The sequence below is a fragment of the Teleopsis dalmanni genome, chromosome 1 (assembly GCF_002237135.1).
Source record: "Teleopsis dalmanni isolate 2A chromosome 1, ASM223713v2, whole genome shotgun sequence".
Taxonomy (NCBI): Eukaryota; Metazoa; Arthropoda; class Insecta; order Diptera; family Diopsidae; genus Teleopsis; species Teleopsis dalmanni.
The window spans coordinates 32,211,567-32,236,820 of record NC_051846.1 but is presented as its reverse complement, the minus strand read 5'-3'; the positions used below and the strand labels follow the sequence as shown (position 1 = coordinate 32,236,820).

The following is a 25,254-nucleotide window of genomic DNA, read 5'->3' as shown; positions in this document are numbered from 1 at the left end:
ACTTAATAAATATTTTGAGTAATTTGGTTTGATAATGGCATTAACTATATTCGAAGTATTCCCTAATGTTTATATAGTAATCAGATTCATGTTCACAGTTCCAGTCAGTATAGCTTCGACGAAAAGAAAGAAGCAAAGTTAAAATTGTTTAAGACGTACTAGAAAAGTATGATGGTCTAAGAGAGACTATCTTCATTATGATATAATTTAAAAAAAAAAATAGGGTGATACTAAAAGTAGGAAAATTCATTTATTTTAATTTGTATTTATTTTAAATTGATTAGCAATAAAACTTTTAATCATGCTTTATCGTATTAGTGAATGTAACTTATTTACTTTTACAACTGGGTTATAAAGGGGGCCTCGCAATTCTGATGTCGCCGACGTGCAGAGTTGGTCTAGCTCCGCCACTGGGACGCATATATTATCAGTTCCCCTAATAATAAGATATTAAAATAAAAATAATTATTTGTTTGGAATATATGGGCCTATGGGATATTTGGAATTAGCTTTCAAATTAAAATGGTCCTATACCAAATTTTTTATGTGATAAGGACTTAAAGCCCGCTGGTTTTTTAAAATTAATTGTAAATATTTTATAAATAATTTAAACAAATACAATTTTTTATATTTAAAGTACTAATAGTAAGTCTTAATTAAATAAAAATTATTTATTACTAATTTTACATGGAAAGGGGTTCTTAATACCGCTCTTGTTTCTCCAAACTTTCGCTAATAAAATAAAATCAATATTTCATACCTATTATCTTTTTTAGGGTATCTACCGATACCCTATTATCCGATTTTTGGGCTAATTTTAAAGCTACTGAACATAAGTGACAAAAAACTTTAGTCACTTTTATTCGGTTTCTCCTGAAATTACTTTTATATTTTTTTTTTTCAGTATAAGCAACGATATCTAAAAATATTAAAATTTTTGAGTTTCTATGATTAAAAAAAATTTTTATTCATAAATAAGCAGACATCTAATAAATCAGTTAAACCGCATTTTAGAAATAAAAATTTGATATCAGTTTTGTTTTTGTTTTTGTTGGCAGTTATAGGGCTTTAAAAATTTAAGTGTCTGATTTCTTGATAAGATTGTTTCCACACAGTTAAGTGTTTAATGAATTTATTGAGTAATTCATTAAAAATTATTTTTGATTTAATTACAGATAATTGATAACATTATAAATGAAAAGAATACGGAAGCACTAAAATGTTTAACAGTTCTAATACAGGGCCGTACTAAGAATTTAAGTACTCGTAAATTTAGTACCCGTAAATTTGGTACCCTTGAGCAACTAAACAAACTTGTGATCTATTTTACAAAAAAAAATCAACTAACACAAACTTATAATTATAACCTTTTTCTATTTCCAACAAAATTTTTATTGCAAATAAATTCTAAAAAAGCGCAACTTCAAAAACATTGCTGCCCTTAAAAGGCTTGTGCCCTACGGGAGTGTTTTGCATTGAGAACATAATTGCCTTTTAGTCTAACAGCAACAACTGTTCCTATGTTGTGTGCGTGGAATTCTCTTGAGAACAGTCGAGAAGTTGTTGCTTAGCCTTTTCAAAATATGAATCAAAGAAGAAAGAAAGAAAGATATTCTTTGGTATGAACTTTAAATGATTGATTACCGATTAAGGAACACTTTGTTACGGTGAGAGTGAAAAATAAAGTGCGGTGAAAATAACTACACATTTAAATGCTTATTGTCGCAACTCCAGGAGTATGATCACTTGTGCTTTAAGGCGTAAGGAATGAACTTCATAGCATCGCAACTTAATACGTTGGTCGCTTGTGTATGAGTGAAATGCAACTATGGCGTCTACTTTAAAATTTTCCACTTGATTGTAAGCAGTCATTATTTTATTTATTTTATATTCAATCGTAAAGCAGTCAACTTATAAATTAACCACAAAATAATTTAACAAAACTAAGAATAAAATTGTATATAAATATTTAAATATATACACGCACAACTACATATAAATTTAGTAATTTAAATTTAAACCAAAAAACTTTACATATAAAATAAATATCTTTATGTGCTTTTATTTTGTCTTTAAAAAAATCCCATTTACATTTAATGTGTGAAATGTTAATGCACTATAACTGATAAGATGATTTATAAATAAATAAAAAATTATTTTTAATCAAAAAAAAAAAACTTATTCACATTAAAAGAATATTTAGGGCACAATGAAAAACATGTTCACGTTGTAAGTTAACAACGTGAAGCAAAATTTCACTGTTGCTTGCTGCTAAGTAGAGCACACTAACACACATACACATACAAAAATACACACATACGCCCACCGCTACCTTGACTGATAAGACAAAAGGTTTTGCAAACAAGTTTTGTTTAATAAATTCTTTTTTATTTCCTAAAGCCATGTGCGAGAGCGGTGAGAGTAAAAAACAACAAACAGAAAAAAATATAGCAAAGCATAAAATAAATAATAAATAAGTAAAACCAATATTAAATATAGAAGTAAAACAATAACAAAGCTGAGAATAATTTAGTTTGTAAAGCTTATGCATATACATATTTGTAATTAGCAACAATAAAAATTAACAACAACAATTAAGGCACAATTTAATAGGCATGCAATAAAATGACAACAACAATTAATATTACACGTGCCATACTAATGGCTAGCATATTTTCTAATTGGCATATTTGTTTTATATTTACAGACATAAAAATAAACAAAGCAACGCACACACAAACACGCATAGTTTACCAACAACTATGTTAGTTTGGCAGCGTTGGTTTGTGATAAAATGAGAAAATTCCGGCAAAATATGGAATAAAAACAAAATCAAAGAAAAATTGTATGACGCAATCTAGTATAAGCAGAAATCATCAATGAAGACAGCATGCATTTCGCTATAAGAGACACAGACTATGCAAGAGCGCGAGAGTAGAGAGTAGACGGTCTGGCGTTGCTGGCCGCTGTATTTAAAAGGCGGCGTTCCCGTGCACAACCGCTTAGTTGTCATTAAACTTGCAATTATCGAACGTTGAAGGTGAAGGCGAATTGATTTGTGTAGCGCCAGCAAAAACAAAATAAAGTGAAATATTAAGCAGAAATAAATTTGTGAATTTTAAAAAAAAAGATAAATAAATAAAATGTGCGGTATATTTGCTATAATTTCTAAAGACGGTCAACCTATCGAACCGAAAATGTACCACGGCAGACTGCACAGTTTAAGAGAAATTGCATATCGTCAAAGTGGCAAGCAACGACATCGTGGTCCTGACTACACAGGTGTTAAGTTGGTGCAGGACGATGGCGTAGCATTGCTACACGAACGTTTGGCAATTGTTGGTGTTCAGACTGGACATCAACCTTTATTATCTGAAGATGGTAACATTTTGCTTGTGGCCAACGGCGAAATCTACAATTATTTAGAGCAGTCCGCAGAGATAGCAAAGAAACGTGGACACTACAAGCCAAAAAGTGATTGCAACGTCATCATTGAACTCTATGAAGAATATGGTGTCAATCTATTTGAGTACATAACCGGTATGTTTGCATTTGTGCTCTATGATAAGCACACGAAAAATGTGCTCATTGCACGTGATCCATTTGGTATTATACCCATGTATATCGGTGAGGATGCCAGTGGTAATATTTGGGTATCTTCTGAAATGAAGTGTATTGTTGAATTTTGCACCAAATTGGAATCGTTTCCTCCTGGCGAATATCGTTATGGACAACCTGGCAATTTAGAACGTAAGAAATTTTTTCATGAACGTTGGGTAACTGAAATACCCAACATTGAAGCTGATCTCTCCATTTTACGTGCCAGACTTGAATCAGCTGTGCGTACGCATTTACATTGTGATGTGTCATTTGGTGCACTACTCTCAGGCGGTGTAGACTCTAGTTTGATAGCTTCGATAGCCACAAAATTACGACGTGAACGTGATCCAACATTTAAATTGAAAACCTTTTCAGTGGGTTTACGTAATGCACCCGATTTCCAAGCAGCAAAATTGGTAGCAGATTACATTGGTAGTGACCATACTGAAATTATTTTTGAAATAGCAGATGCTTTGGATGGCATACGTGATATCATATACCACCTTGAAACATATGATGTTACGACAGTGCGTTGCAGTATACCCATGTTGTTATTGACTAGGTATATAAAAAGTACTGGCATCAAAATGATATTGTCTGGTGAGGGTGCAGATGAAATTTTCGGTGGTTATTTGTATTTCTTCAAATCACCAAACTATGTTGAGTTCCATAAGGAACTGGTGTCACGTGTGCAACAACTGAACTTGTCAGACTGTTTACGTGCAAATAAAGTGGCTATGGCGAAGGGTGTTGAATTGCGTGTACCATTCCTGGATACCGCTTTTGTTAACTATGTGATGTCAATACGACCGGAAGATAAAATACCAGGTTCACTAAACTGTTTAGGTGGTACACAAAAATATCGTATTGAGAAGCATATACTACGAGCAGCATTTGCAAAAGACTTTTTACCCGATGCTGTGCTTTGGCGACAGAAGGAGCAGTTTTCTGATGGCGTTGGTTATGACTGGATTGATACCATACGAAAAACGGCTACGAGTCATGTAAGTGATGTTGAATTTAGTACAGCTGCTACACGTTTCCCTATTAACACACCAACGACGAAAGAAGCTTTCTATTATCGCAGCGTTTTTGAGGAAATGTTCCCCGGTCAAGCAGCTGCAGATACCGTCAAACGTTGGTTGCCACGTCTCGACTGGGGTTGTCCTGAAGACCCATCAGGTCGTGCACAGTCAGCACATCAAGTGCATCAGTAATTGCTATGCAATTTTTTCAATAAGACTGAAGCCTACTGATAAGCTAGAAAATTTTCGACCAAGAGCGGCTACCTTGGTCAGTTTATGTTAATTAATTATTAAATTAATTTTTTATTTGAAATGTTGAGCATTTTATTAAATTAAATTGAATTTATTATTTTATAAAATAGCATTTTTTTACATTGTATTCGAATTTGAATGAATTTTTTTTAAATATATTATGTGTCTTATTTCTTTAGAATTGAAAATCATTTTGCTGACTTTATTTAAAAGAATCACTCGCAAATCTGCTTATGTTGCTAAATAAATTATTGTAAAATAAATTTACTAGTAAAAAAAATTAATGGAAATATAAATATAAATTTATTTTATTGTATATAAACTCATGAATCAAAAGAATTACTGTGCAAATATTACTGTAGCAAAATTTTCTTAAGAATAATAATTGACAATTAAGCTAAAAATTGTATTTGTTTTCTGGAAGCCGTTAAATGTTGAAAATCTGTTTTTAAAAAATATAAAACTTTTTTATAATAAAAATTATAAATGAAAAAAATAATATTGTATTTTTCATGTTTAAACAATAACACCGGTTGCGTAAAGTAGACCGGATAAGGCTATTACAACAAAAGTACTCTAAATTTAAAAAAATTAACCAGATATCTTTCCTATTGCGGTTTCGTAAACCCCTATACCTATATAAATGTGATTAATCTTACTGAACAATCTGTTTAATGTCCTGTCCGCCGAAAGGTCGATCTTCTAGCAAAATTCCCTCAAATAATGAAAATTGATATCGACTTAAGCTAATTTTGATAACAAGAAATAAGAAGCAACTACGGGGTTTCACTTAAATATAATTGTAATAATTTGGAGGAAAACAACTCAGTTTGGGAACTGATATCGATCTAAGATTATTTTAGTAAAAAGAAATTAAAATTACAAAGGCCTTTTACGAAAAAAGTACTAATAGTTGTTATGGAAAATCAGTCAGGAATGAAGAATTTGTAATTTGTAAGCAAGATATATGCGTTCTTCTAAGATAAAATCTCAATAGTAATCTCATTAGCATTTTTTGAGCTCACCGAATAGCCAGTAGTCGCTGGGGGTCAGATCTGAACTATACGCTTGATGAGGAAGCAATTCGAAGTCTAATTCATGCAATTTTTCCATCGTTTTTATTGACATGTGACATGGTGCATTGTCTTGGTGAAACAAAATTTTTTTATTCGTCATATGCGATCCAGTAATGCCGTGTAGTAGTTACTATTGATGATTTTTTCCTTTTCGAGTTAGTCAATGAAGATTATACCATGTGCATCCCAAAATACTGAAGCCACAACCTTCCCAGCTGACTGTTGTGCCTTTGGACGTTTCGAACGTGGTTTACCGGCTGCAGTCCTTTCAGATGATGATCGTTTTGACTACGGGGTGAAGTGAAAGATCCATGTTTTCTCCATTGTCACATATCGACGCAAATAATATATGATTATGATTTAATACGTGTGAACATGACCAAACACTGCTTTGAATCATCAACAAGTTATTGTTTTTGATCGACTATGAGTAAACGCGACGCCCACTTTGAAAAGAGCTTTCTCATGGTCAAATGTTCATGCATAATTGTAAACACACAGCCTTTTGATATCTTTACGGTCTCAGCTATCTCATCCAATTTCAATTTACGATCAGATATAAGCAATTTCCGGACTTTTTTAATGTTTTCTGGAGTAACCACTTCAATTGGACGACCAGAACGTTCACAATCATCGGTGTCTGTACGACCATTAAACCAATAACAAATGGTTCTTTTTGATGGAGCAGAGTCCGGATAACACGTTTGAAGCCATTACTGAGCCTTTACAGTACTTTTTTGATCAAGAACCAATGATAAATTAACACACGAAATTGTTTTGAATCCATTGTTTTGAAAATAAGAGTAGTTTTACATAAATGGCTGTCACTTTTGGTATTTTGAATTTTGGTACTTCATAAACGTCATATGGATTTGAAAATAGCAGCGCCATCTGTGTGTCAATCACACGACTTATTGAGTGATGTGTTACATAATAATATAAAAATAATACAATTTTTATAGAATAAAATAAATTATTGTATTTATGTAATAATTTTCAGATTTATAATTTTATAAATTATATTATATATTTAATATAATATAAATATTTAAAACCAAAAATTATTGTAAAAATTAATTATTTTTATAATGAATATTTTCGACTTTAGTATAATATATATGTAGAATGAAAGTATAACTTCTGTATATATATGTCATTTAATTGTTATGGTATTATAAAATTATATTATTGTCTTATATATTTAATTTGTTGTTGTATCGGTCATCATAAAATAAAAAATAATAATGATATACTTTTCAAACTAAATTAAAACGTTTAATATTATTTAATATTAACTAATTAAATCGTATAAAAATATATACAAAAAAATTGTTTCTAATTTATAAAATAATATGTTTCCTACTTAGTTTAATTGGTATAATTTAAGTTATATTATATATTAATTTATAAATTAATTTATACAACAATTTTTGGGCTTTAAATATAACAAATTTTTATAATTGAGTTTAGATTTAATATAATTAAAATATATTTACAGTTTTTAAAATAACTTATTTGTTAACAAGTTTAATTATAATTTTAAATTAGAATAAATTTCTTTTATATATGTTTCCACTTGTCTCATTTGAGCAGTTTTGCTTATTAATGCCGCTAATGATTTTACTTACAAAGTGTTTTCATATATATGAGTTTATAAACAATAAATCAACTTATTTAAGGCGAAAAATGTCAAATGCAACCCTTAAAAACAAATTCCCCACAAAGGAAATTATTAAAATTTCAAATATTTGCTATATATTTTATTTGTAAAATGTAAACGAACAAGTTATTTAACATGCATAAATCAGTTTATGCCAATGAAAACGACCAAATCTTAATTTCATTAACTGAAGTAGCTTTAGTTGCAGTGGAAACATGTTATTTGGCTTTAAATATAAAAAATTTTAAGAATTGTATATAAAACATTTAAAACAATAAATTAAAAATTTTATAAATATATTTTTGAATATTTATATTAAAATATTTATATTCTGTGTATTAAATATATTCTATATAAATGTGAAATACATTTATAAATTTATATTAAATTCTTGAAAGCCTCACGTTTAGTATAGTTTTTCACCTAATAAAATTCTTATTGCGCCATCTATATTTGAAATTTATATTTTTCGCATTTGCTTTGTTATCTTTTTTGCATTACCAAGAAATGACATAATTTAAAAAAAATACAAGAATTTTTCACTGCGGTTGCGGAGCTGTGTCAAGTTTTTCGAGAAATAAATTGATAATTAAATAATAAAAGATGTTGAAAAGATATAAAAAAGATTTAAGTAAAATATGAATAGTAATCAATCTTTTGTAAATTAAATGCAGTGCTAATGTTATATAAATAAGATATTAAATCAAATTGAGTTGAAAATAAAAAGCTGCCGCAGCATAAGCCAAAAAAGTGACGGAAAAATATCAGCAAGCAAATAAAGTGAATAAAGCAGTGAGAAGAAAAGAGGCAAAAGCAGTTGGACCGAAAGGCCAAAGAAGACATTGGAATTTTGTGAGTGAGTAGAGAAACAATCAGCGGTCGTTTCGCATAAAATTTTTTAGAAAAAATTAATAAATAAATATAGAATTTTCCACAAATGACGCGATATAAAAATAAATATTAATGTGATATGCAGATTAAAGAGCAAAGAAATCAATTATGATTGCAAATATTCTTGCAGGACACCAAACATAAACGCGCCCCAAACAGTGCCGCTGGAAAATCAATTTTTTTTCGCTGGCAAAGAGGCAACGCAGCAGCTAACATCGCCGCCGCAGTTTGTTGCCGCTGCCCAACCCAAAAGCTACAAAGCACTAACGTAGCAGCCAACTGCTCTGTTCGCTGCCTTCGTTTCCGTATAAAAAAATAAATTGGTGAGCTTAAATAAAATTATTAATAATAATAATAAATGTCTAATAGAAAAGAAATGAAATTATTGTCACAAATGTTTTGTGTGTAAATTCTTTTGTTGTTGATATTTCCGCCGATTTCTGATTTCTGTGTTTCTGTGTACACATCATTAACCTCTAACATGTATGTTCCTAGCCATACTTTCTAATGTGACAAATTGTTATTCATTTAATCATTTATTTAGTGAGTTTCACAGCTTTCAATAAACGTCCGCTATTTAGCTAACAGTTGTGGACGTTGTCGATGTCGTTGTCGTTGTCGCAGTTCGTTGTAGTCGTTATAGTCGTCGTAGTCGTTGTCATCGTCATCGTCATCAGCTTTTATCGACATCTTTATGCGAAAATTACTTTAAAGACTCCAACCAAGTCAACGATGCTTATAAATAGAAAATTGCGTATGCACTGTTGTTGTTGTTATCGTATTATTTACTTTGTTCTTATTATTGTTGTTGTTGTTGTTACGGTTGTTGTTGTGGCTCAGTCGGTAATTGTTTGCTGTTGTTATTGTAGCTGTTTTTCTTCGTATCATTGCTATTCCATGTCTGCTTTGTGACGTTCATTCATATCGGATTCGAGTTTGGCCATATAATTTCCATAAACGTTTGGCAAACAATAAATAAATTAAAAAAACATAAGCAATAATCTATAATCGACAACAAAAACAAAGACAAAAACAAAAACAAACAAGAATTAAACGTTTCTGTATGTAGAATACAAATCAGCGAATAAAAAATAAATCAAATAAAAAAAAAAAAGTGAAAACATGTTATGCTATTCTGTACAAAGATGATTCACTCACATAACTACCCTCGCCTCCACGTATTCACATTACCAAGTAAGCTTAACCACCCGCCACTGTGAAGTAGCTAGCAGCGAACGTTATCTTTGCCACTACCAAAGAGAGCGACGTTACAGAAAAAGTACTGTGCGCCACCTTTGCTGTCCTGCATCAAGTCGCTTTCCTGTTGCCCTAGAAATTCGCTGATGTTTGGCGAGGTGTGGAAAGTGTGAGGAGTTGGAATTTATTGCTTTATTAACATAAAAGTAAACGGCATGCCTGCATGCATGCTTGTCTGTCGTTCCATAATTGGTTCAAACGTGTTACAAACACCTTTTGCTGTTTCTTTTTTTTTTTTGTATTTTGTCTTTAAGAGATACCTTCTTTTGGATCGATTTGTCATAAAGAATATCTGACCCACTCCACCTGTAAGAGAGAAAAAGAAATTTCTTGCAAATCAAACGACAACACAACAAACCATAATTGTTTGATTTGATCCACTGACCCAGTCATATGAAAGTCTAACAGCGTTTTAAAAATTAACAAATAATCAATAGTATTTACCAATAAAATATTTATTAGCACTTATATACAAATTATATATCTATAATAATAAAATTAAATTGAATATTTCTTAAAATTAATTTTAAAATAATTTTTATAATGAACATCATTGCATATATTTAATTAGAAATTTTGTGTCGTACTGTGCAAAACAAAAAAAAAAAATCATATATTTGTTGTAGTTGTAGTCCACAGTGATCTAGAAAGCAAATAATATGAAAAGAATTACAAGGTTCCAAGAACGGCCGGGTCTACGTCTCGGAGCCACTCGTCAAAGACAACCAAGTGCAGTTCGACCACCCCCAAAGGGATTACACAAGCAGGTCCCGGCGGGTTACAACAACAACAACAACAAAAGAATTACAAATGTATATATGATGTGAATAGGTGATGGTTAAGTGGGATACTAAGGGATTGATTAGGGATAAGAAATGAGTTTATAATGTGAATAGGTGATGGTAAAGTGAGAGACAAGTGGATTGTTTAGAGATAAAGGGTAGGGAATGTATTACAGATAAGTAGGACTTAAATTGAAGTTAACCAGAGGGGATTGATTTCGGATAAGAAATGAGTTTATATACGTGAAGGTAAAGTAAGACACAAGAGGATTGTTTAGCGGTAATGGGTAGGGAATGTATTAGAGATAGATAAGATTTAAATTGAAGTCCACTTAGATCAAGACAGAGAAACCTAGTCACTTCAATGTGGTGAGTCCAAAGATCGATTTGAGTCATTATATATTACGATAAAATTACGGTAGGAAATGATGGGTTAATCAAATTGACATATTTTTGCGGAATCTAAGTCTTTTTGTAAAATAAAGCCATAACCAATGCTGTCTAAGCAATAATCTTATGGTAGTCATCCACAAATGTTACCTCCAATGTCATTATGTTTATGTAGCTCCTACCTCATGATGCATACATGGATCTCTTTCTTTATATAATTTGGATATATTGACATCCATGCAATAGACCTGAAATCCAGTGATGTCGAAATATACGTGGAGAAACACTTTAGGCACACGAGATGCAAATTCTCAATAATGCCACCTCATATCTACCAGAATGAACGATCGACTTTTTTAATGTTCAGGAAAACTATCCTGCTCAATTGAGGAATCATAATATATTTCAATATATTAATATTATTGATACATATAGCATTATTACTACAGATCGGTTTTTACGAATGAGGAGCTAATTGATATTCGATCTCGATTGCTTCAAAGTGCATGTTAATGCGAGAATATATAAAATCAATAAGTGTCAATTAAAATACATTCAATATTAATTGGAATTGATTAATAAAATATTTTTCTCTCCATAGATTGACTACTCAACAATTAAACAAAAATTAAAAAAGAAACTTATTTTGACCTCATATGACAATTACCTTTAAAATAACAAAAGGTACAAAATATAGTCAATTAATATAGTCAGAAAAAAAGGATATTGAACTTCAATAAACTGAGAACGTTACTATTCTTATTCTTATCATTTTACTGCTTTGTGAACTTTGAAGCCCTGAAGGTGATTGTGAGCTATACTTGAGGACTATACATTAGGAGTAACATGTCCAGATAGTTATCAACTTTTGCTGAAACATGAATGTAAATTTTGTAAACTCAATCAAGAAAGTTCTTTGAGTCCTGTAAGTTCTAAGTTACTCAACTTTATTGAATTCATATTAATTAAGAAATGAATTTTTTCACATCAATCACGCAAGCAGTCAGTGCTCAATTTAGCTTAAATATATACATCAAAATAAGCATGAGTTAAAGTGGCAGCTACCAGTACCAGTAAAATAAAAATGAAAACATAATATAAGATAAATTTACCGAAAATTTCAAGAAGAAATGTTTGTATAAATTTTTTATTGTTTAAAAAATAAAAGTAAAAGAAAACAGTATTGCACGACATCGAATAATGCCCTAAGTTTATCTAACATAAATACTCTTATAATTCATAAATGCCAATATTCTATAAAATCTCTATATTTTATATAAAGTAATTAATAGTTTCTGATGGCATATAAATCCTTTCCTGCTTTTTTAGGACGATCAACCATATTAGAGAAAAGCTGTCTAGAACATAGTTTTTATTTATCTAGTTACAACACTCCCGATGCTGTTGGCATATAGGACCGTTTTAACTTTAAACTTATTTCCCAATTATGTTCTGTTATATGCTGTACATTTTATTAGATCTGAATATAATATTAAAAATTAATTTTATTACTTTATCTAATCTTTAGTTATATATTAGATGATTATTTTTTATCTATAATATTTTTAAATATTGTTTACTTTAGCAAAAATGATAATTTTAATATCGTAAATATAAAAAAAATGTAGTAAATCTCGCAATTCTGAAAAGAAAAGATTTATTTTGTGGAAATATATCTGTGTCCATACATTTGATGCACTCATTTATGCCTTAACCGAAAGCGTTGTGCTTCAATGCATTGCTTTTTATATCCAAAATTTGATTTTTTAATTTATACATAATTAAAATCAAAATTTTATTATTTTAAATTTATCCAAAGTGGGAGCAAGAAATTTTGTCTAGTGGCCACACCTCAGAACTGTTTATGGTATTTTGTCTTCTATTTTCTGAAATTTCTATGAATATAATTTTGGTGCATTTCTTAACTAATACACTCTTAACATACAATTATTATAAACATATATATTAATTTTAATTGGTTAATTAAAAAGCATTATGAGATTGAAATATAATATAACTAATATATAATACATATATAAATATAATATAAATTATCAGACCTTCTCAATATCTTCTCTGTCTCACAACCAATAATAGTCATTAAAATTAAAAATAATACTTACAAGTATTTGATTATTCTGTAAATTCATATATTTAATTCCTTTGTTCATAAATATAAAACAATGTTTTTATTTCGATTATAGTTAAAGCTTGTAACACTCATAAACGCACATCTCCCTTAAACATGCATTATTGACAGTCCAGAATACCTATATGAAGTATATTCCTTTAAAGAAATTTATCCTTTAATCGGACTAAATTGCTAGTCCCTTCGGTATCTGCTTAAGATATTTTTCATTGTATATGTCTCTTAGAATTTTTATAATGTTGAGAGCATTTTGAAAGAAGGCCATCGGAGACCATATATTATATGCTCTTTACATCACATATCGAAATTAAGTTTTGCTCTTTCATTGTTTGTATATATCTGAGATCAAAACATTTTGAGAACTTAAAGTCCACAGGTACATATAACTTTAGTTTTAAAGCTAAGATAATTTTACTGAATTTTTAGCGAATAATGCATTGATAGACCAGTTGATACAGTACAGGACATATATTGCTATCGATAATAACAGCACTTCTCTCCAAAGGCAAAAGTAGTCCTTCCGACTACTCCCACTAAGGACTCCCGACTTATTTAGTCCTCCCGACTTATTTAGTCATCTTGACTAAATAAAAGAATTTACTGAACCCTTTTTATATTGATTTGACTTTCAACGTCAATTTGAACGAAAGGAAATAAATTATAGATATAAACTATTGTTTTAAATAGAGAGGTATTTCGAACAGTAGTAAATCACAACAACAACATTATTTTTATTATTATTTTATTTTTTTTATTATTTTAAATGATTGAATTTTTGGCTGACCATACAGCTGTTTCGGGTATTGCCAAATACCCATTATCAGTGGTCTTTAATTTATTTCTTATATTTGATCATTTGAAAATAAACCTATTTTAATATAGTTATCTTTCTTTCTTTTTCAGTGAAACACAAAATCGAATAATCCGAAGGCAAATTCACGAATCAATTAAAAAAGATGGCGTATCGTAAGCCAACCGACTTGGATGGTTTCATCCAAATGATGCCGAAAGCGGATATGCGCGTAAAAGCATTTCTTGCAGAAGATTTGGTGACATTCCTCAGTGACGAGACAAATTCTATAATATGCATGGATATGGGTTTACTAGTTGATGGTTTAATGCCATGGTTAACCGGCAGCCATTTCAAAATAGCGCAAAAATCACTGGAGGCATTTTCAGAGTTGATAAAGCGTCTTGGACCAGATTTTAATGCATATACAGCTACAGTGCTGCCACATGTTATTGATAGGTTAGGCGATAACAAAGATACAGTACGGGAGAAGGCGCAATTACTATTACAAAATATGATGGAACACAAAGTGTTAACACCTCAGAACACCATCGATAAATTGGCCACAGTTTGTTTTAAGCACAAAAATTCAAAAGTACGAGAAGAATTTTTACAAACAATAGTGAATACATTGAATGAATATGGCACCTCACAATTAGGCGTAAGAACATATATACAACCGATCTGTGGTCTACTGGGTGATCCGTCACTAACAGTACGTGACGCTGCCATACAAACGTTAGTGGAAATTTATAAACATGTTGGTGAGCGTTTGAGACCTGATTTAAGAAAAATGGAAGATGTGCCTGCTTCAAAATTAGCTATATTAGAGCAAAAATTTGATCAAGTAAAAGGTGAAGGGCTTTTGTTAAAATCAGCCAGTCTTAATTCACAAAATTCAAATAATGGGCATGATGAAGGTGATAATATCAGTGTGAGGGAACGTCCTACAAGAATAGTGAAGCGTAACTTGTCATCAGCAATGAGAAGTAAAGTAAACCTTGCTGAAGCGCCTGCAACGGGTGATGCTGGTGCAGTAACGATTGAAATTTTTGAAGCAACATTTGAACTTGTGCCACAGTTAACGATATTTCATCCAAAGGATATGGATGATGTCTACAAAAATATACTTGTGATTATAAGTGATAAAAATTATGATTGGGAAAAACGTGTGGATTCGTTAAAGAAAATTCGCTCGCTTTTAATGTTAAATATACACAGCCAACCGCAGTTTAGTGTTCAATTAAAAGAACTTTCTTTATCATTCCTAGACATTCTCAAAGAAGAATTGCGCTCCCAAGTAATACGTGAGACCTGCATCACCATTGCCTACTTGTCGAAGACACTCCGCAATAAACTGGATGTATTTAGCGCATATATATTAGATCAATTAATTAATTTAATACAAAACTCTGCTAAGGTGATGGCCTCCTCGGCGACTATTGCACTAAAATACATAATCAAATATACACATGCGCCAAAATTAATTAAAATCCTTACAGATACATTACAAACTTCTAAATCGAAAGATATACGTGCGGCATTATGTGAGATAATGTGCTTGCTGTTTGAGGAATGGCAAACCAAGTCAATGGAACGCTATGCTACAGTTCTGCGGGATACATTAAAGAAGTGCATTTCGGATGCAGATAATGATGCCAGAAGGCATTCTCGTCGCGCGTACTGGGTATTTAAACGACACTTTCCAGATTTAGCAGATCAAATTTACGGCACATTAGATATAGCTTCACAGCGTGCACTTGAGAGAGAACGTGATTGCAGCTCACTTCCTGATGACAGGCGATCAACAACTGCTACAACACGCATACAGCGTTCACCAGGATCAATACAAAAACCAGCTGCTGGCATGCGTAGTGTGTCTGCAGTAGATGCGGCAGCAGCACAGCGTGCCAAGGCACGTGCACAGTATGCGCTATTTGCAAGAAAAAAAGCGAATAATGTACCTACGAACAGCACCGTCACTGGATCTTTACCCAGACCTAAGCTAATGGCGACGAGTAATTCAGCAAATATGCCCTTACAACAACAGAAACCTGAAGTACCCCCGCGTACACGTGGACGTGCAGGTGTTTCACAGTCACAACCAGGTTCACGTTCAACTTCACCTAGTTCGAAACTACGCGAGCATCATAACTACTATCGTCCTATTACTGGAACAATCCCAAAGAAAGCGTCTGGTATACCACGCTCCTTAGCTAATTCTAGAGAAACGAGCCCTACGCGCGTAAATATGAAGCGTAGTATGTACAGTACCGGTACGTCTCGTCGTACACCGGATCGTATCAATTCCTCGCGCCCGTTAGCAGCTGCGCGTATGTTACAACAGAGTCGCGAAGCTGAGAATGCTTTAGCTGATGCACTGTCGCCAGATGGTACGGATAGAGACTATGGGGACTATAGTCGTGGTTTCTCTGCAAGTGGACGAGTGGGACGTAGGTTGTTGTCACGCGATGAATCTGACGATTCGGAAGCGTCGTCTGTTTGCTCAGAACGTTCATTCGATTCTTCATTCACGCGTGGCAACAACTCAAATTACTCACTATCGGGTTCGCGCAATCGGCTTGACTGGAGTTGTCCTCGTGCGCCCTATGAAGATATAAACACAATCATTCAGTACTGTGCTTCGCAGCATTGGTCCGATCGTAGAGATGGTTTGACGAGCTTACAGCAATATTTATCCGATGGAAAAGAATTAACGTCACAACAATTGCAAAATATACTTGATATGTTTCGAAAGATGTTCATGGACACACATACAAAGGTGTATTCATTGTTCCTAGATGTAGTTAACGAGTTATTATTGACTAATGCTGATGACTTACACGATTGGTTGTTTATATTATTGACACGACTATTTAATAAGCTGGGCACTGATTTACTAAATTCTATGAACGGTAAAATTTGGAAAACTTTACAATTGGTACACGAAAGTTTTCCGACAGATTTACAAATGAAAGATGTATTTCGAATACTAACAGATGCAGCACAGACCCCGAGTGCAAAAACGAAAATTGCAATTTTAAAATTCTTAACAAATCTGGCGACTACCTATTGTAAAAACACTGATTTTCCCTCCGAAGATGGTTCATCACAAGTCGAAAAAGCAGTACTGAAGATTGTGCAGTTGGCCGGTGATCAGAAGAGCGTTGAGTTACGTGGACAAGCACGTCTATGTCTTGTTGCATTGTACAATTGTAACACGCCGCAGATGACAAAAGTACTTTCTGGCTTGCCAAAAGGATATCAAGATTCGGCAAAGGGTATCATACAATCACATCTGCGTCGCAGTAGTACATCGGGCACAAACTCGCCTTCTTCCTCGCCGCTCTCCAGCTCCAGTCCTAAGCCGCTGCAGAGCCCCTCGCTCGGCCCTTTCTCGTCACTACAACCACAGTTCAACACTAGTCCACGCTCACGTCAAGCCTCAGTCGATCATGAGCTTTATTCAGAAGTCGATGTGCATCAAAATATACATAAAACTTCGGAAGAAATTCGTAATTGTTTCGGACTCATCGGAGTTACGGAATCGTCAATAACACGCCAATATCATTCACTCTCAAACAACGCCAACGGCTACAATGGCCACATAAACGACCATCAGGACTCTTACGCCTCATCCAATTCCAAAACACAATCCGCTACAACAACGGAGTCAAATACACCCGAAAGTACTACGATGCGCTTAGATGCAAATCTGCTCGAACAAAATCACAAATCACACAGTCACATGAATACAGTCACAAGTGCACCAATCGCATCCAAACCAAATATGGAGTACAAAGTGGGTGCAGATGGTGAAATTATATTAGAAAATGGTTTACGCGAAACAGAAATCATAAAACTCGCGTGTACGCTAACACCAGACATGCCGACAGATCAGGTGCAAATAGCACTAAATAACCTGGGCATCTGCATAAAAAGCGGGTCATCGGAACTACCCAACAAACACTTCCGCGCCATCATGAAAATGTTGCTCGGCATGCTGGAGGCGAATACAAGCGATGTGATTATAGTAGGCCTGCACGTAATAGGCAAAATTATACGCAATGAAAAGATGAAAAGCAACTGGAGAAATTTCCTCGAACTAATATTATTGAAAATAATCGATTGCTATGGTTTTAGCAAGGAGACACAAAGGGAAATCGATGTTATTATGCCGCGTATGGTGCCTGCACTGCCACTCGATGGTACCATCAATATCATAAATCCGGTCATTGCAACTAGCGTGTATCCATTGAATTTATGTGCGGTTAAATTATTAACCGAATTAGCAGATCGCCACGGCAGTGAACTGACTGAAATGCAACTGGACAGTGTGTTTCCTAACTTGGCACGACTCACTGATGACTCGCAATCGATGATACGTAAAGCAGCCGTATTCTGCATTGTTAAGCTGTATCACGTAATGGGTGAAGAAAAAGTCAAACCCAAGTTGACAATGTTGAATCCAAGCAAAGTGCGCCTACTAAATGTGTACATTGAGAAGCAACGTGGCTCGAGTGGTGGTGGTAGTTCAACGAAAAACTCATCAACGTCATCGTCATGATTTCGTCGTTAAAATGCTGCGTAATGTCTGACAATTTCCATTGAGCGTGACATAACCACAAATGTGTACGACACAAAATGTAAACGTAACGTTTAGGGTAGTAAAAAGTTAATAGCCTGGCACTGGACGGATGATAGATAGTCTCGTCGAGCTGCTTTTAGTACATTTTAGTTAATATAAACAAAAGCATATGTTGCAAGAAGGAGTTGTGGCGTTTTTACGTGATTTTCCACTAAGAATGAAAACATTTTTATTATAAATGAATCAGTCGATTTGCTTATGATTATTGATATAAATATTATATATAGTTAAGCAAATTATTATTAATTTAATTGTTATAAATTAATTATATTTGAAGCGCCCGCCCAGTACATTGCTGCTGATGCTGCTGCTGCTGTTGCTGCTGATTAATCAACAAAAAATCAGAATCTAAAATAATACCTAAGGAATTATTTAGTGTTATAGCTGCTGTAAAGAATCAATTCCTCCGCATTGCTCCAAATGCTCGTTCCATATGGAATCCACAACGTCGCTTTCAATATCAAATATTTTGTAGCTTTGCTCATTTTTGTTCGTGTTAATATTTTTTCATATTATCTTTATTGTTTCTTTCTTACTTTGATTATTCAATTTTTGTATATTCTAAAAGTGTGTGTCGTTTTTTAATTTAATTAACTTTTTTATATATAATTAATTTGTGTTTAAACTATACAAGCTCTTGTTAAGTTCAATGTGTACATTTAGGTCGAAATATGAATAATTTTTAATACTAATTTTTATGCAACAATAAAAATAACAATGAAGCAAACAGTCGAGATAATATCATATTTATGTATTTAAATTTAATGATTAATGATTACTGATTACTGATTTTATTTTTTATTCTAGAATCATTTTTGATTTATATTTTAAAATTATATTTTTGTAATTTAATAATTTACTTTTAGGTAAATAATAAAATTAATGCATTCAACAAAAGATATAATAATATAATAAAATTAATATTTATAATATTTAACAATTAAACGTTGAAATTTCCTTTAATGTCTTTTTAAAAGAAACATTTATTAAAAAATGTCTAATAAAAAAAATATTCTCATAACTAAAAACAAAATAGAACTCTTATTTCAATGTTATAACTAAAATATTTAGTATAAATAAAAATTGATAACGTTATATATCGTTATTTATATATATATATATATATGTATACATATATTATATACATACATTCTTAAGCTAGATATAGAGAATAACTAATTAAAACATATATTAATAATTTAATTAAAATCTAAAGGTTTTTTTAATCGAAACGAAGTTTTGTATTGTTTAACTATTTTCACCAATATTGTTCTTATCGTATCCCGCAAGGATTCCTAAAGCAGATAAAATGAAAGAAATTCCAAAGATGAATACATGGGTTAGGATGTGGATTGGTATTCGTAGTATTAAAAAGAGGAGATACTTAAAATAGATTGATGGATGTGTTGAATTTAATTGAAGTTTAATACAATTTCTGAATTAATCCCATCTACGGGTTGAAATTGATCAATCAAGATCAACTTTTAAGGAAACAGATCTAAACAACGATTGGACTCAAGTTTGTGTGTCTATTGGAAAAGAGAGAGAAAAAGAGAGAGATGGGGGATATAAGGGGGGTAGAACTGCAATTGACGGTCTTATGCGTGACAAGTAACTATTTTGCACATGACTTCATCTTAATTGAGCTAGGACAGCTCTTGCTGCACATGGAGGCGATTTGTGACGCCTATTGAAAATTAGGTGAAGGCTTATTGAAAACTTTGTTGCAGTGCCACCGTGGTCACTGCACAGTACACTTCATATGTGTGGGTCTTACATTTACATTTGACCTCACTGAATTCAACTCCATTGCAATAGGTGTCGATATATACATAACATGAGAAAAGGGATCGACGAATGCATTTTGGAGTGCAGATTCTATTAAACATGATGGTATTGGTATGCCCATCTGTGTGGCACACAAAGAGATATTCCTTGGGCAGCAGCTAAATATGCGCTTTTACAATAACAATAGGTCTAAGTAGCTGTTTAAGATTACTATAGTAATCTAACTATTGCGGTATATAGCCCTAAGTGGACCCCTATGATAACGTAACTATAAAATAATAACATAATTATTTTCGGATTTCAGTGCAAGTCGGGAATATGTCTCGAACCTGTCGTATATCCCAGTGAGTTTTATTTTAAAATATTTTAGATCAAAATGTTTGTGTGTAAGGCAGTGAAGGTTAAACTCAATCTCTGGCAAATATATGTATGTATATTAAGATCGATGAGTTAAAATGATTTAGTTTAATTAATCTGTCTTTGTGTAGTTGAAACATTATGAGACCCGTTATGTAGAAAACTTGAATTGATTATGCTATATGGATTATAGAGCAATCCATATGCAGATAGCCATATGGTCAAATTTGTGAATCAATAAAGGCAATTTTATGCAATTCTTACTTTCACGTTGTGCCTATATTCAAAAGATAATATTAGAAGAGTTTCGAATTGACTTTTTATATTATATTATTTATGTAGTTAAAGGCTTAGTTGAGCGAAACATAAAACTCTTAATCGGCTTTTTATTTTTAATTTATTTTATTTAGTTAATGTTTAAGTAAATATCGTCAACGTTTCGGTGTTTATTTGACTTCCTCAGAGGTTTAGTACCTTAAAAGAGGGTACTAAAGAATCAATATTCATCAATATACTGTGTAGATCTGTGCTAATCTATATAAACTACCAGATCGTTGGCTAAAATTAAAAAAGTTTAGATAGTACTTTAATCGAGTTACTTAATCAACTGTTACTGATTCGGTTTCTGAAATGATTCTGTCAAAGTAATAATATGACGGTTTATATTTTTTGCAAAAAATAATGTTGACGGGATGACGGGACAAATAAAGGGTACACATATCCTGTGGAGAATTACTTTTAATACATGCTGATTCGTTTAAGTAGCGACAAAGCTTCCTTTTATATTCAAGTAGAGTACAAGTATCATATTCAATTCTCCCTAAACCAATCTTCTTTAGTCAATAAAGGATATTATTTTTGATAGATCTGTTTTTGTGTTATCTGTCAGGCTATGTAACTCGTAGGCTTTCATAGCAGATTGCCTTTATCTGATTCTATATAGGCATTTGCAAAGGAAGTGTTGAGTTGCTTTTTTTTCCTCTTCTCTCTTCACGCAAAAATGCAAGCGCCGCTGCTCCCACTTCCATGCTCACTCGTATTATAACAGAATAACTGTAGAAATTCTCACATTATTCTATCAACTGCTTTAATGGCATCTGATTATTCGCATAATTCACTTAAATTCTTGTTTGCAGTTACTCTGAGAGCAAATATATAATGTAAATGCACACTTAAGACTGTAAGTGCTAAGATTCCGTAAGAAAACATTGAGTTTGTAGCGTGAAGTGAGTATAATTTCAAATGAAAATAAGGATAGTATTCTCTTCCTAATAGTCAATGCCACATGGTCACAAAATATCTGAACAGAGATCTTATGAAATGTCATGCGAAAGCGACATTCTGTCTCTTCAGATAGGTTAATCTAGTGCAGATTGTGACTCGTGAGATAACCTACCCGCAACCTAAGGTTTGTTCTACTGAGAGATAACTACTGTACTTATTAACCAGTTATTTTTGGCTTGGCAGCTTATCCGGCCACAATTAAAATATAAACGTAGTAATTATTTACGGGAACCCATTAGTTAAGGTACTTCACAGGTACTTCAAATTTCTGCTGACTAAAATTTACTAAATTAAGATCCACGGAATTAATTATCATAATTTCAATTTTATTCTTTTAAGGATATTTTAATATTATCTATATATGTTACTTTTGAAGACACTAAATTGAATTTTAAATAATATAATATATATGAGTTTTTTTAATGAATTTATGTTTGTAACAATCTGTTTCTTTTAGAATTCCAAAATAGAAATAGGGATTTAGAATAAGGTCGGATTTACACGCAAATGGTGGTTAAATAATTTATGTTAAACTATGTTTTTCAGGTTTTACCAAAGTGCTAATATTTTATGTGCTTTCCATATATTATTTCTCTTTGTTACATTATCAATCCACATCATCTGTACTAACTCCAGTGTAAATAGGTTCCTCTTTTTTATCTGTTTTAGCAGCATCAGTTGTAGATGTACTGGCTTCACTATCTTTTGTTTCCTCTTTAGTTTTTTTATTTTCATCTGCATCTAAAACTGGATCATCTGCATTTGGTACCCAGAGGCCCGAATCAACACAACGTTTCATATGATATTTTGCTACCTCCACAGGCAAAGTAGTAATAGTTTTTTGCAGTAGTTCAATGTCACGCGATTCAAAGCAAGCTTTTAATTCCTAAAAAAATAAATTTTAATTACTTAATTTATTGAATACAATATATGATCAAACATCACACAAATTATATATACAAAATAATTGTATAATGTAACTGTGCTTAAGTTAGTAATTAATATATAAACTTACATCTGGTAGTTCTTCAAAAACTTCGGCTGGATCCAAACCTCCTGGTCCAAGACGCGCTTGGCGGTCTTCCTCTTCTTGTTCGGCGATAGCTTCCTGTATTTTCTCTTGTGCTCGTTTCTTTATACGCTGCTTAAATCCTTCAATTTCGCTTTCAAATTGAATTTTATATTCCGGCACACAATTTTGTATTTTTGAAAAGAATGAGCTTACACAGCCACGTGGATCCACATCCAATTGTTTAGCTAATTCCAATATATACTGCATACAAATACACTGATGCGCAACATGTGCCATCAACTCATGCTTTTCTTCCATTTCTAAATTAATCGACCATATAACTAAATAATTAGCAGTTTCATCACAAACTAAATTCGTATGTTCCTGCAGAAACCGTTTCGAGTCATCGTACTTCCGCAACATACCATACTGTTTGCATAATTTTTCATTTTCCTTGACGAATTTACTCATGCGTTCCTGTCGCTGTTCTTCGGTAAGCTCCTCATCAGCTTTTCTTGGTGTTTTCTTATTAATAACAGTCTTTTCGAAACCTGGCTTACTTATAGTATCAACATTCCAAGGAGTTTTCCTTTCTTTCTTATGAAAATCATCTTCTTGACGGTCGAGCTCTTTTCCCTCTATTTTGATTTTCTCCAATTGTTTCTATTTGGACAGAAAACCAAACCAAATTCTATATAACATTTTTATATAGTTTATATAATTAAATAAACAAACCTTTAACTCTTCTTCATCACCTTTTTTATTTTTGATACGTTCTTTGACGTCAATAAGGCGTGCCTGGTATGACTGTTTTTTCTTCTTCAGCTCTTCCTTTTCGGTTTCCATTTCGGCCATACGTTCGACACGTGCTTGATGCCGCCAGCGAAACAGGGAGGGAGTATCAATATTTGGATGAGTGTCGTCTTCATCATCTGAAATCTTTTTACAAATTTTATTTTATATTACAAAATTGTAAAATATTATTAATAATTTACTTCAATATTTTTCCACTTGCTGTAGTCCACCATTTTTAGAATAACGTTTATTTAAACCAAAGGATTTGAAAATTTAAAATATACGAAAAAATATATTTGCTACACAATGCGGCAGTTTTATTGAAATTGCTAGAATTTTCTCACACAATTGTCAAAACAAAAAACTGCACAGGGTTGCATTTAGAAGCTATTAAGCACAGGAACTTGAAACCCAGGTGGCGCAAAACTGTATTTTTGGTGTTAATTCATTTAGAAAACAAATTTCATTTTAATTATTAATTACAAAAACTATTTCATATTTGCTATATTCATCCTTAATTATTTACAAAAAAAAACAAATTTTTGTGTTATTAAGTACGTTGACAATCACAATATAAGTTAACGACTTGTTTTAATATAGATTTAAATAAATGTTACAAATATTTGACAAGCATAGAAAAGTTGTAGAAATATTTTATACAGTATATTTGTAAAATGTTGAATCTAGTTGAGTTAGCGTACTCCAGCACTTTTACTCTCTATTAACTGCGAGTCAAATATCAAAAATTATCATTCAAGTCGACTCTCTGGACCGTTCTAGTTAGTTGAAGCTCCGTGAGCAGGTCATTCCTAAAGCCAAATTGCTCGTCAAGGAGTATATTGCGTGAAACCACTATTGCATTTAATCTGCCAAGAATTACCCTTACGGGTATCTTTCACATCATTGATAACAGGCTTATGGGGCGCCAGTTCTGCGTGAATAGTGGATTCTTATTCAGTTTAGGGAAGACAACTACTGTGACCAGCTTCCAGGTCTTAGGAAATTCACCTACTGTATAAATATCTATATCGTATTCTTATTGTATTCTTATTTTCGATTGTTAAATCTGGGGTAATTTTTTTTAATCGAGATGCTGTTTTAATGCACTTTTAGTGCAATTTTATTTTCGATTAATGAATCTCGGACAAAATGTACAACACTCGAGATTAATTTATAACACTCTAGATATTTTTGCAGAGTAGCAAGATTACCCTGAAATTAACCGCTGTTTTATATTATTTGAGAGATAAACTGTAATGTGATTTGATATATGTATTTGTGAAAAATGTATTAATTTAGATTATTTCAAAAATTTCCGATTGGACAAAACAATTTGACAGATCGAGAGTAAATCCAGATTGAATCCAGATTTAAGAATCGAAAACGCCATTAGAAAAAAATATTTATATCTTTGCAGTAAATATACATAAAAACTTCTTATAAATAAATTTATGACAAGAATAAAAACATGTTGAGAGAACATGTGCATATACAGCTG

At 32.2% G+C, this 25,254-nt stretch overlaps 3 protein-coding genes across 4 annotated transcripts; 2 read left to right on the top strand and 1 right to left on the bottom strand.

Moving 5' to 3' along the window:
• The first annotated feature begins 2,799 nt into the window (after positions 1-2,799).
• LOC119672175 (probable asparagine synthetase [glutamine-hydrolyzing]) lies at positions 2,800-4,974 on the top strand. The gene has a single exon (XM_038083169.1). The coding sequence runs from the start codon at positions 3,144-3,146 to the stop codon at positions 4,815-4,817; it is 1,674 nt and encodes a 557-aa protein (XP_037939097.1). The 5' UTR covers positions 2,800-3,143; the 3' UTR covers positions 4,818-4,974.
• Positions 4,975-8,310: 3,336 nt separating this feature from the next.
• Positions 8,311-19,268, top strand: LOC119665774 (CLIP-associating protein). Of its 2 annotated transcripts, none has more exons than XM_038075088.1 (3): positions 8,311-8,465; positions 8,635-8,827; positions 13,986-19,268. In XM_038075088.1, exon 3 carries the CDS (start codon positions 14,039-14,041, stop codon positions 18,437-18,439), a length of 4,401 nt encoding a protein of 1,466 aa, XP_037931016.1. In that variant the 5' UTR covers positions 8,311-8,465; positions 8,635-8,827; positions 13,986-14,038; the 3' UTR covers positions 18,440-19,268. The 2 variants fall into 2 exon arrangements, with proteins under 2 accessions (XP_037931016.1, XP_037930972.1); XM_038075044.1 differs by having other exon boundaries at positions 8,311-8,469.
• Positions 19,269-22,535: 3,267 nt separating this feature from the next.
• LOC119670434 (hsp90 co-chaperone Cdc37-like) lies at positions 22,536-24,241 on the bottom strand. The gene is made up of 4 exons (XM_038080692.1): positions 23,957-24,241; positions 23,697-23,900; positions 22,965-23,624; positions 22,536-22,835 (listed from the first exon to the last, which is right to left on the bottom strand). Exons 1-4 carry the CDS (start codon positions 23,987-23,989, stop codon positions 22,557-22,559), a joined length of 1,176 nt encoding a protein of 391 aa, XP_037936620.1. The 5' UTR covers positions 23,990-24,241; the 3' UTR covers positions 22,536-22,556.
• Between the last annotated feature and the right edge of the window lie 1,013 nt (positions 24,242-25,254).